Raw genomic sequence first — 12,983 nt, forward strand, 5'->3', positions numbered from 1 at the left:
GTAGTAGGTACTTCACCGAAGTCTATTATTACTGAATAATAGGTACTCGGGCCCTATAATGTACACAGAATTTTTTTTCGTTTTGTTGCGCGTTTTATAATACCTACGTATAAGCATAATATATCGTCCTCCCATTATCCTTAAAACATATCTAACTCTCTGACAATTTTCGCTGCTTCCGCAAAATCTAAACATCTGCACTTAAGTACATCACAATACTAACTACTCGCAGTAGGTATGTATTTTTATTTTTTGCTAGTCGTACAATAGACGGATATTGTTCAATAATTGTAAAGTGCGCGTATATATGAATTAGGTTTAATGCAGGATACGATAATATGTTTTGCGTACCAAAACGTAGTTCGAGTCCGTCATTTGCGTGTGCACATTACCATATGCAATAATTCGTAGTTGCGTAAATAAAAGAAATTCCCAGGTGGTACCGGTTATTTAGGATTAGCCCATGTACGATTGTTCGATGCACACATAAATTTGTTCACGCCAATTATTAAAATGATTTGTTAAATTAAAAAAAAAAAAAAATTGTAAATAAATATATTGCCATCTGGTAGGTACATTTTGTGTACTCATTTGTGTATAATTACACAAAAGTCATACAAATTCCGTTCAAAGTATCTAAGTTATAATTCTTATAAAGTATATACTTGTTTGTATTTTAATTTCAACCCGAGTATCCTAATTACGCTATAGGAGATGGTAAGCAGTTTATACTGCTGCTGCATCGTTCGAATCGTTCACAAGTTATACGGCGCAGTTAAATTCTGATAAAAAAAATAATAATAATAATAATAAAAATATATATTAATATGTTTAAATTAATTACAAAAACGCCATTTAAGTAATAATATAATATAAAAAATAATAATAATATTAAAAATTATTATACGGTATGCAATTAAATTAATTGCCTCTATTTGTTTTGATCGCATACACGAGTAATTCGGTTGCCGTGGTGTAGAATAATATTACGTGTGTGTGTGTAGAATTGGCGCTTTTTTTGGTTAATCTTTACGGCTATATTGTGTTTCATAGACGTTTAAAAGGCCGCAAATATAATTAAGTGCACACTGTATACCACCGCATAAAATCCACGCCAGTTCTGGTAATCCTCTCGCCGGAAAAACTGTTCGAAATCCTGTCCCCCTCCTATCCCTCGCCGTTACGGCAGCCAAGAACAACGCAATAAGTTACTGTAATATACTGATATATATATGTAAGTTCGTTGAAATCCTCTGAAATAAATCGAAACCGTAGTGTACCGCAATATCACGATGTTTTTTTGGCCGCGCCATTCGGATAAATAATTTTATTCTTAACGCGCCTACGGGGAATTTCGCGTCTAAAAAATAAAAAAAAAAAATAATAATAATGAAATATAAATAGGATCTAAAGGCAATTTACTTAATGGTGGGATGTCGTGGCCACCGATACCATATAAACCGTGTTACTAAAACTTATAAATATTACAATAATTGTGAGTATGGTTTAATGCGATTTTTACGTCAACGGGAGCTGCAGTAAAACGCAAACCCGACCCGACCGCGTTCGGTTTTTCTCGCCACAACCGCGGTTCCTCTCGTCAAAGAGGTTCGGTTCTGCGTACGTCGCAGATCCATCGTCTGCCGCTCGTCCGTAATTGTGTAATTGTCATCGTTGTCTTCAACAGTCCGTCCCGTCCACCGTCACCGCCGCTGCCCCTCCCGCACAGTGCGCTCCGACTGTTCAACAATTAATAGTGCATAAATATAATTTCGTTTTGACGTTTTCGTCGTTTCCTTTTCACAATAATTATTATTGATCCGATCGCGATCGCCGTCGTTTTTTTTTTTTGGACGATCGTCAAACCACCATCGGTCCTTACGAACTTGATTGATTATTCGCCGTTCGATGTTCGAAAATATGTGAGTAACCTAACCTTATGTTCGATGTAATCATCATAATATAACTACCTAATAATATAATAAAAACGCGACTACTTTAATCACAGAACACATAAATATTTTATGTGGTAAAAAATTACGACAGTAATAACAGTGCGTTTAACTTTGGTACGATTTTCGTGTTGTACCGTTCCTGTTGTAACATTTTACGGAAAATAAAGTAGCGCTCCGCCCTCGCCTAGACGGTGTATCGCGTGTATTATGATTCGTTGCTCGTTTTCGCCGCAATCTGTAAACACAGTCGCTGCGACGTTCTCGGCACGTTTTCAATTAATATAGTATAGTAGGTATATCATCGTACAAATATCATATTCGTTGAGACTGTATAATACGCGGTTAAGGTGCGAAAAATCAAATTACGTAATATTACGAAAAATAACAACCGACTGTTTGAACAATTTGAAACTTGCGATTTTATCGGGCGTTCGGTATAAATTATTATTTACTATTTAGGTACGTATACCAAGCGTAAATCGAATAGGTAATACTGAGCGTGAGTGATGTATGCATGATGTTATGTGCGCGTGCTCTAAATTTGCATACTATCAACTCTATTATATCGTTCATCAAAATGACGATTTTTAATTTTATAGTTTTTATAGTTTTTTTTTTTTTTTTAGGGTCGTATTTGTAACAGGGCGTTAAAAAATTTAATTATACATACGTTTAGGGATAGATATTAAACGATTACCTCATATTTATTATAGAATATTATGCATTTTCAAATTTTTATCTCGTGAAACGGTGTTCGTACAACACGTGTATAATTTAGTTAAATAACGCAAACAATTAGTAAGCCGTGCGTGTTGTTAGCAATTTTAAACGACAAAGTACATAATATTATTATCGTGATCGTCATCCCGACTACCCAATATTAATTTTTATTCCAGCGATGACCCAGCAGCAGTCTACTGCTATAGTTATTATACCTAATAGTAGGTAGCTAAGTTCTTTTTTTATTTTGTACACGGGAATTTTATCTCATTTTACGACCATGGTAACATAGTGGCGAAAAGAAGCATAAGAAAAAGGGACTGTGTAAGAAAAAAACCATAATAATATACAACGCGTTATTGTCAGCTCTTATCTGGGTTTTTCGTTTTTATACCCACGCCACAGTTTATATTATGTACAACTACAACAACAATAATAATATGTCTCATCTTCGGACCTCTAAAATTATTATAAACCTTCATTTCATTTTACTATTTGTTTTCTTTGCGGTTTCTAAAACCTTAACTGGCGCATGCACTCGAGCCCCTTTAATTTTCAGTACGTGCGATAATATCTACTCGTACACGTAGTCTATATAATTTTTACTAAGTATTATTAAACGAAGACGTGATCAGAAGATAGTTTCCGATAACAACTCCGATCGTTGGTCGATGGGCTTTTTACCGGAGATGACAAGATGGTCTTAAGCACTCATGACTATGTCAGCAACTATTTTTCAATGAGCCTTGTTTTATTCGTGCTCCCTTCTCTTCATTGCCAACAGTAGTTCTCCTCATCGCTTATTGTTCTAAAGCTACTGCGCACCCTTTTCCAGAACGTTTTTTCCATACCATCCCCGTTTTCTCGCGATCCAAGTTCATACCACTTTTACATAGACGAGTATGAGGTGACGCACGTATCTTTCAAATAATAGTGTAACTTCTATTCGACGTTTTTAATATAATAAAAGCATTGCCAAGCGTTTCAGAAAGCAAAATATACATATTCTTACGTAGCTCTGTTAAGCATATTCTCTAATAAGTAGATACCTACACTACAAATATTGGTACATTTTTATATTTATTATTATTAATTATGTACGAAGGTGATATAATATTGGTAAACGCAGTAAATTGACAAATTAATGTGTAAATTGTATCCCCTTATATTAGTTTGTAAGCTCCGCCTATAACTCTTATTCACCCAACCGTATTTACTCATCCCTTCCAAACCAAGTCGAACAAGGGTGAAAATGCGCACTTAAACTCTGCCGTCACTGCGAAATACGACGCAGCACGCCACCAATCAATCGGGGAGACGTAGATGCCCCCGTGATCATGGCGTGGGTTGGGCACGTGTCGTTGACGTCGATATTGAACAGATTTCCCAAAAAATTATTACGTCGCTACTGGTCATCTTTGACTTAGGAAACGTTTATACCTAATCGTTTGATCCGCGATAGTAGCAGATAGAGTAGAATTATGCACTGGAGAACTATTATCAATATTTAACATGTTGTTACACATTATACGTCTTTTTATATGACAAATCTCAAGTAATAATGTGTGTTTTAACTGCAATTTTGTATCTATAAATTTCTATGCACTACGTCAAAACGATAATTAACTAAAACGCAAAAACTTGCAACATTGTATTTTAACTTTTAAGTGTACTTTATTTGTATTTTATTTTTAATTACCTCCAGAGTCGATAAAGATCGATCAATTGTGTGACGTATAACATCGGTTATACTTCTACATCAGTTATTAATTAATATGATATACTTGCGTGGATAGTTTTGTTAGTATATGATATTCCATTTAAAAGTAGTAAGGTATTAACTCGGGTATTAACTAGTCATTACACCAAAAGTATTATTTTGAAAGGCTATATTTTAGTTAGCAGATATACAAATATTTTTGTTTTTTCTTATTAAAAATAAATTATTCATGAAATAGAGTCAGCATCGCTTTTAACACTAGACTATATGCATGGCCAAGTATTCCTGACATTTGAAGGTTAAAAAAAAAATTTACCTTTTCAATTTAATTTGAAAGGGATACTTTATAAATATAATTTTAACTTGTATTATACACTTTTGTAGGGAAATATATACTTTAGTAGTCATCGTAGGTTTGAATTCTATCATTTCGTGATAAAATATTATTTTTTTTTCTGTTCATATTACTATAATAATATACAACTTTTAAATAAAACTTGATGGGTTCAAAAATATTTTATAAATATTACTACATCTTACAACAATGACAAAATTAAAACTTTTTTTAAACACTCCCTTTTTAAAATATTAAAAAATTCTATTTTCATTTAAATTTTATTCTAGCTTTTATCAATACAACGTACACCCTTAATATTTTATTTCTAATTATACATATACTAATGTGAGAAGTAACCTTTGCAATTAATATAATAATATTATATGTAAATAATATGTATATATAATATATATATACTAATTCATCAAACTTAAATGTCAACAAATTAATTTGAACTGCTGTATTGAGTGTTTTTCATGAGAAACAATTGTTTTTTATGATTAAATAATTCAAATTGATAATTACTTTTATTTTTATTTCTGTCTTGGCTAAAGCATTCATATATTTATATAAAATATATTATAATATACAAAATATTTCAAGACTTATAGCACTTTTAAGAATGTAACAGTTAATAAGAAATAATAAAAATATGTTATTGTTATATAAATAAAAACTATACAATGAATTTTATTGAATAGAAATATGATAAATCGTCGTAATTTTATTTGAAAAAAAAAACACTAACCAGTCTAAAACTGGTTCGTATATCTATCATCCTTTAGCTTGTAGTTAGTTTGGTTTTTTCTTTGATGTACTATCTTGAATACAGAATGCATCTCCCCTCCCTCCCTTATTCACTGTCAGCTCTGCATACTGAATAACATTTATCGATTTTAAAGTGTAAAAAATAAAATGTTCATTTTTTTTTTTATCTCGGTTTCATATGATTTAAACGGAATCATTGACGTTTGAGGTTTGTTGGAACGTATTGAAGTATTAATAATTTTGAACTATATTTCCTTTTCAACGTCAAAATGCGTTTGCCATTTCCGTTTCTTTTTCTCGGTCAAAGTGTTTTTTTTTTTTTTTGTTGTCGATTAAATTAAATTTTTTTTAGCCTTTATAAAAATGGCTGTATAGAATTTTTTTTTCCATTCATTACTCTACGTGACGAGTGACGACTAAGTTAATTGAAAAACTGTACAGTTTGAACGTGACAAAAAAATAAGAGTAATAATTTTGTATTATATTTTATGTATATATTATATAAAATAATTATAGAATACGTTTTTGTAATAATTTATTAAGTACGACCTGGTGATAAACTTAAAAAGGTTTGAATGGTCTGATCTGACGTGTCATCATCAAATTATTGATTTTCTTTTTTCCTTCAAGTTGTATCGTTGTAATCGTGATAGGTAATTAATTCGTGAAGCACAATAGTATACTAGAGTGTCTATTAAGGTTAACATTGACTGACGGATGATTAATACATTTTTGCTTTATTGCAAAGTTGTGTATAGGTGCTTTGGCCAAGTACCGAATAGATGGATGCTAAGGAAAGGGACATTTAAGTAATAAATATAATACATCAAAATGATTAATGTATGCCAAAAGAGAGTGTCTACAACTAAATGTTATCAATTTATGTTCTGCTTTTAGACGTAAAAAGATAATAAACGATATCGTGTATCCGCTCGACTCGTGTTGTAATAGCGTCGTATAAGACATTTAAAAATAAAATCTCACGTCATATAGTTATAAATACAATAAAAACATTAACTCAGTCATTTATGTATGATCAACTTGAGTAATAATTTTTTTTTACATAAACTTTGTGAAAAAAAATAATGTATAACATATTTCTATTGACTATATAATATGCCTAATTACACAGCCAAATTTACTTAATATTTAATATGATTCATTGCTTAAACTAAATTTTAATCGTTAGCATTAAATTTAATCCTTGTACTTAATTTTACTTGCAAACGTAAATAATTTAAAATTATTATTGTAGTTTACTTCTATGTGTATAGTACAAATATATGGTATCGTTATAGTACTATTACTTTACATGTCTTATTATTAATAGTCGTAAATATGTTCAGATATACATTTTAGCTACATTGTTATTCAACTTACGCTAATTCATTATTTATACAGTTCTACAGAAAGTTTACAGTTATGTACATTTTATTAGAACATTTAATGACCGACAATATTAAAAGAGAATTATTGTATGTGTTTTGTACCGTCATTTCATATGATGTTCATTCATGCACCACAACGCCATATAAATATTAAACAAACTGTTAACATTTTATTTTCAGATATTTTACTGTTATTAAATTATCCACAGAATGTGCAAAAGTATTAATTATGATTTAACACTTATTTTGTTATTCTATAAAAAATTAAAATGTTTTAACGACATAAAATAATTATAAAAACTTCGTGAAAATTAAAATTATTTTATATGACATCTCATTTCTCATTTAGTTATAAAAAATACTTAATCTTAACATACTATCATAATTCGAGGAATTTCAAAAAGTAATATTTAGGTTTTAAGTACATTATCCTGTACGTGAATTTTTAAAATACATTATTTTGTATACCTACATATTGTTAAATACCTAACATAGTTAATATTTAATCAATATTCATGACAACTTCGTGTGCTACATAATGTTAAGATTCAACTATATTATACATATGCAATATACCTTACCTACAGTTGTTTAAATATATGTACAGCTATTTATACATTGAAAAACTATATATAATGTACTGTTAATATAATTCAGAAAACTTAATACTACTTTATATTATTTCTTATGTACTTTTATTAAAATAACTCATATTTTTAAATCACGATTCATAAATTTACCTAATTCTTAAAATACATGATTGAGATTGAATAAAAAAGCCAACACAACTATTTTATTGTATCAAACAACAAAAAAAAAGTTACAAATTTTTAAATATTTATTCCAAAAGTCATTGTTGTTTTTTGTTACATTCGAGTTAAAACTTTGAACATAAAAAAACTGAAATAATAAAATATAAATACATTCAAAATTATTTTTATTTTTTAGTAATCTAATATTTCGTTAGTAAATAAACCCTTAAGAGGGCTTTGCTACCTCACCCCTGAAATTAAAGAAAGTGTACAAATTATAGTTATAACAAATTTATTTGTGGTACAAAATTTCAATAAATGTATATTAATAATCAATAATTTATAAACACTTATAAACCAAAATAATCGTGATAGATGAACTCCGTCGTTGATTAATAATAATCGAAATATCTATAAAATATAGTTTAATATATTTAAAAGCTTAAGAGCCAAGTACGGTCAATGAATGAGTGTATAAGTTCGAATGATAAGTGAAAATATTGTAATCAAGCGTTTCTAAAAATATTGTACTTCTTCATCTATACATAAACTTAAACGTTATTCGTATAAACCTGGACGAAAATAAATTTGTATTTTGATTTGGTAGGTAGAGTAAAACTTCATTTTAATGTAAAAAAAATCATTTTATCAAAACACGATACAATTATTGTACACATTAATAATAGATACTTAATAATATACATTTGTTTGGTTTTCATTGCGATTTCAATAATAATAAAGAAATAACGAAAAAATTTAATATAAAAAAAAAAAGAAAATGTTTATTATTTATTTTCTTCTACTGTGAATTCCGTTGTTGCGATTACGGTGTTGTTCGTTCTTGTGGATATGCGTCATTGACAGATTAATGTTGCTCACGCGGATGACAGCTCCGAAAATGTCCCGCGACAGCAGTACGATTCGGATACGTGACATTACTGCTGTGACAGGACAATATCGGAGTGATATCCATTAAACGTTGTCGTCGTAATGAGTATTTCGCTGTCGAACGTCTCTCCGAGCCGTGTCGCTTTGTGCGCCATTTTGTAGTCTGCGAAACCCTGCGAAACACGCATACGTGATATTATATCATATATTGTTGTAATAAACGATTTTTAGATGGTTTTTATTATTATAATTATTATTATACATTTTTTATTATTTACATATTATTAGAGCAAAGTTTTTGTAGACTTACCATTTATGCTGTTGTTGTTTTGACGTAGCTGTTGTTGGTTATGATTGTATATGTCGCCGTAATGTTGCTGTCTATCATCGCGTACATCTTGCGTTGATATGATTATGTAATCGATATTACGATCGCAATTCTTCACTCGTAGACCTACGTAAAAAAAAAAAATGTATTATTAATAATATAATAATAATAATAACGAAAAAGAATAATATATTATATTTAGCGCGTATACAATTATTTTCGTGTGTCGTTCAACGCAACGTTCTAACATTATATATTTTTTTCGTGTGTATAGTTTGGGAGTGGATCAAATGGCTACGTTGGCCGAACACGCGGCTGACTTCAGCGGCATGTTGGCCGCGAGCGGCATGGGCATGCCGCAGCCGATGACCGCCGCCCCAGTGCCGCTCGCCTTGCACCCGCACCATCAGTCGGTGCGCGGCCCGTTGCCGGGCCTTGTAAAAATCGCTCAGCCACAACCGACGGCCGTGTCGGCGGCCAACAAAGCGGGTTCGCCGCTGCAAAACGGCAACCAGTCGGCTCAAGACGTAGCGGCCGTGGTGGCCGCGCAACAGCAACAGCAACAACAGCAACAGCAACAGCAACAGCAACTGCAGCAGCAGCAGCAGCAGGCCATCATCGGCGGCGGCAAGCAAAACGGCGCTGTGCCGGTCGAGCAGATGGTTTCGGCGCCTTCGCCCAGCGGCCGGTCCACGCCAAACAGCAGTACAGAGGGCACGTCGGCCAAACTGTTCGTCGGTGGTCTCAGTTGGCAGACGTCGGCCGACAAGCTCAAACAGTACTTTGGCATGTTCGGTGACGTGACCAACGTGCTCATCATGAAGGATCCCATCACGCAGGTGAGGACGACTTGTCATTATATCTCTGTCCCGCCACAGGATAACGTGACGGAAGTATTGTTGTCTTTATGAGTATTTTTTAAAATTTTTTTTGTTTTCGTTTGTTTGTTTCTCGCAGAGGAGTCGCGGTTTCGGATTCATCACGTTCTCGGACGCTGAGACTGTGGAAAAGGTGTTGGCCGTGCCCATACACACGTTGGACGGCAAGAAGATCGATCCCAAGCACGCGACGCCCAAGAATCGCCCGAAGGCTGGCAGCAAGACCAAAAAGATATTCGTAGGCGGCGTCAGCCAGGACACCACCGCTGACGAGGTGAAGGCGTACTTCAGCCAATTCGGCAAGGTGGAGGAAACAGTGATGCTGATGGACCAACACACCAAGCGTCACCGCGGCTTCGGGTTTGTCACGTTCGAGAACGACGACATAGTGGACACAATATGCGAGATTCACTTCCACACGATCAAGAACAAGAAGGTGGAGTGCAAGAAGGCACAGCCCAAGGAGCTAGTGCAGCCAGCGGCCGCGGCCGCCGCAGGCCTGTTGCTGGGCAAGCGCCCCGTGTTGGTCGGTGGACCGCTCGGCGTCCGTGTGGCCGCCGCTCCAGTGACACAGGCCAGCCACCAGTTGGCGGCCGTGCAACAGGCTCAGGCACAGGCCCAGGCCCAGGCTCAAGCCGCCGCGGCCGCGGTGGCCGCGCACAACTACAACAAGCTGTTCGCCACGTACCCAGGACTGGCCAGCTACCGTTACGCCCCGTATCCAGTTCCGGTGTCCGCAGCCGCGGCCCCGCAGCCAGCAGCCGCCGCCCCGCAACCGGTGCCCACAGCTGCCGCGGCCACGCAGGCCGCATATCCGGCGTACAGCCTGTCCGGCATCGACATGAGTGGCTTCCAAGGCATCGACTGGTCGTCCATGTATGGCATGGGTGGCATGTACGTTTAGGTCCGTTTCAACCCTTATTGCGCGCGTCCTGTGCTGTTTGTATGTTGTGTGTTGGTCAGGTCAATTTTTTTCGCGTAAATGAGAAAACCGAACAAATAAAAATAAAAACGAAAAAACATTCTCTTGTTGCTCAGATACATTCTATCATTGAAATTATTTTTTTAATATTCAACCAAAAAAAAAATCTAAAAAAAAAATCCCCCATCTGAATCCTCCTCATCCCAGCCCAAACCCAACCGCGTTTCATTATCTTTTTTTTTTTTTTTTTTTTTTATTCAAAATCGACGAGGCTGTCAGCCAGATCTTCGGAGATCAATCCGCGCGTGTGCCATACCACTGCCTCATTGTCGTGAGTTATTTTTTCATCGGATAAAACTAACGATTTCTAGTCAGAGTTATCATTAATATTAATTAATTATTATTATTTTTTATGTATTATTATTACTATCAATAATTATTATTAATTTTTAATAATTCTCAACTTTCTAATAGTAGTGTGGTTAGTGTCTAAATAACGTGTAATTAATTAATTAGTTAATGTATTATTTTGCTCTTTAATAAAAAAAAATTCCAATGATCAGTAGAGAAAATACATTCCATTAAGGACCAAAGCTCACAAGCATACATCATGACAATTTTTTTTAAATACCATTTCATAAATTATATTCTTTTTTTCTCTATATATTTCATTCTCTCTCTCTCATTATGCATGTATACGTATATTTAAATATTGTATATAATATGTGTATACATGCATATACATGATAATTATAAATCTTTCGCTTCTTATATCAAATGCTTTTTTAAAATCAGATTTACTAACTTGCTCTAGTTTTATAGTAGTTTAACTTAGAGAGATATCATAAAGTACGAAAATGTATAACAAAAACAATAATTCTTATAATATGTATATATATTTTTTTGTTTATTTTCTCACTACTTATTGTATACTTAAATCAGTAGAAAACAAGACATTGGAGTTGTTCAACAATTTAATTTTAGCTGTCCGCCTTAGTGATCAATCGTACATTGTTTTTTTTTTTTTTTTTTTTTTTTTTTTTTTTTTTTATTGTCTAAGTAATGAAAATCTCACGAGTTCAATATTTAGTTAGACACTAAAAGAGTTAAAACGTATAATATTATCTACTATGAATACAATAATTTAATTTTTCAGCGCGTTTTAGTTTTTAGTTTGTTAGAATTAAACAAGTAAAAGTTACGAAAAGCACTGATTCGACTGGACAATACTAATTAGAACATTATTATATGTATGTAAAGCAATAATACTTAAATGGTTATTGATCTCTTTGTTTATTTATATATATTTTTTTTTTTAAATCTTTTTTTAGTATAGTTTTACTCTAGTGGTAAGCCCTCTATTTTTGTAATATTTTGAGAGTTAATAAAAAGGAAGACAAAGCAATTATACGAAAGAGGGTTAGCGATGCTTTTACATACTCCGGTTTTGTGTCGTATCCTAGACCTAGACTTTTTAGTACATTTAAAAACCTATTATAGGTGTATATTTTTAATGTCGAAGTCATTTAGACTTGGTGTGTATTTTAACAGTATTTTTTAGTTTAGTACTTTTTTTTGTAGCGTAATATTATTAACTACTATTTATTATTAAATATATATATATATAGCTGTAAGAGTATTTAAGTGTACACTTTTTGACATTTTTTTTTTTATTATTATTATTATTATTATTATTATTATTATTAATTTATTTAGTTTCTGTGTAGACATTCTCTACTATAATATATTCGTGTGTAGTCCTACATATAGAAAAAAAATCGTAAAAAAAAAATTATTAACAGTAGTTTTAGATACCTCTATATACGTGGATCCTTCGTATCTTTTATTATTTACAATTATTATCATTATTATTATTATTTTTTATTAACAATTTAGTTCTTTACGCACTCTAGTAGTTAAATGTTTAAAAATGCTGTGTTGTTTACATTATAAAACGGAAATAAATAAAAGTAGTATTTGTCAGTAGAAAATCCGACCGATCCGCTTTTGGTTATTTAATTTAATTTTAGATTTGTTTTTTTTTTTAGATCATTATTATTTAATCCATATACATACATGTGTGTGTATATACACACACATTTATGTATTCGAGTTAAGGAAATAATCGTATATGAAAAAAAAAACAATCTTACTATACTCTCATCCTAACACCACACTACCGTATTGTTGTTGTACTACCAATATCTATCTATATACATATATATTTTTATATAGATATATGTATACTATTACCTATGTACTAATACTAAATTTTATTATACATATATTATTATTATTATTATTATTATAATATATTGCATGCGTAT

At 32.4% G+C, this 12,983-nt stretch overlaps 1 protein-coding gene across 2 annotated transcripts in view; it reads left to right on the plus strand.

Annotated features, from left to right (window-relative positions):
- LOC112596295 (RNA-binding protein Musashi homolog 2) overlaps positions 1-11,344 on the plus strand; it is a 56,947-nt gene extending 45,603 nt beyond the window's left edge. For both annotated transcript variants that reach the window (XM_025341888.1, XM_025341889.1), the window contains 2 exons: positions 9,131-9,695; positions 9,814-11,344. In XM_025341888.1, the coding sequence (XP_025197673.1) occupies positions 9,131-9,695; positions 9,814-10,638 (1,390 nt within the window). In that variant the 3' untranslated portion in view covers positions 10,639-11,344. The remainder of the gene's footprint in view (positions 1-9,130; positions 9,696-9,813) is intronic.
- Positions 11,345-12,983: the final 1,639 nt, after the last annotated feature.

The sequence above is a fragment of the Melanaphis sacchari genome, unplaced genomic scaffold (genome assembly GCF_002803265.2).
Source record: "Melanaphis sacchari strain LSU unplaced genomic scaffold, SCAv2.0 Contig31_pilon_pilon, whole genome shotgun sequence".
In the NCBI taxonomy this organism is placed as follows: Eukaryota; Metazoa; Arthropoda; class Insecta; order Hemiptera; family Aphididae; genus Melanaphis; species Melanaphis sacchari.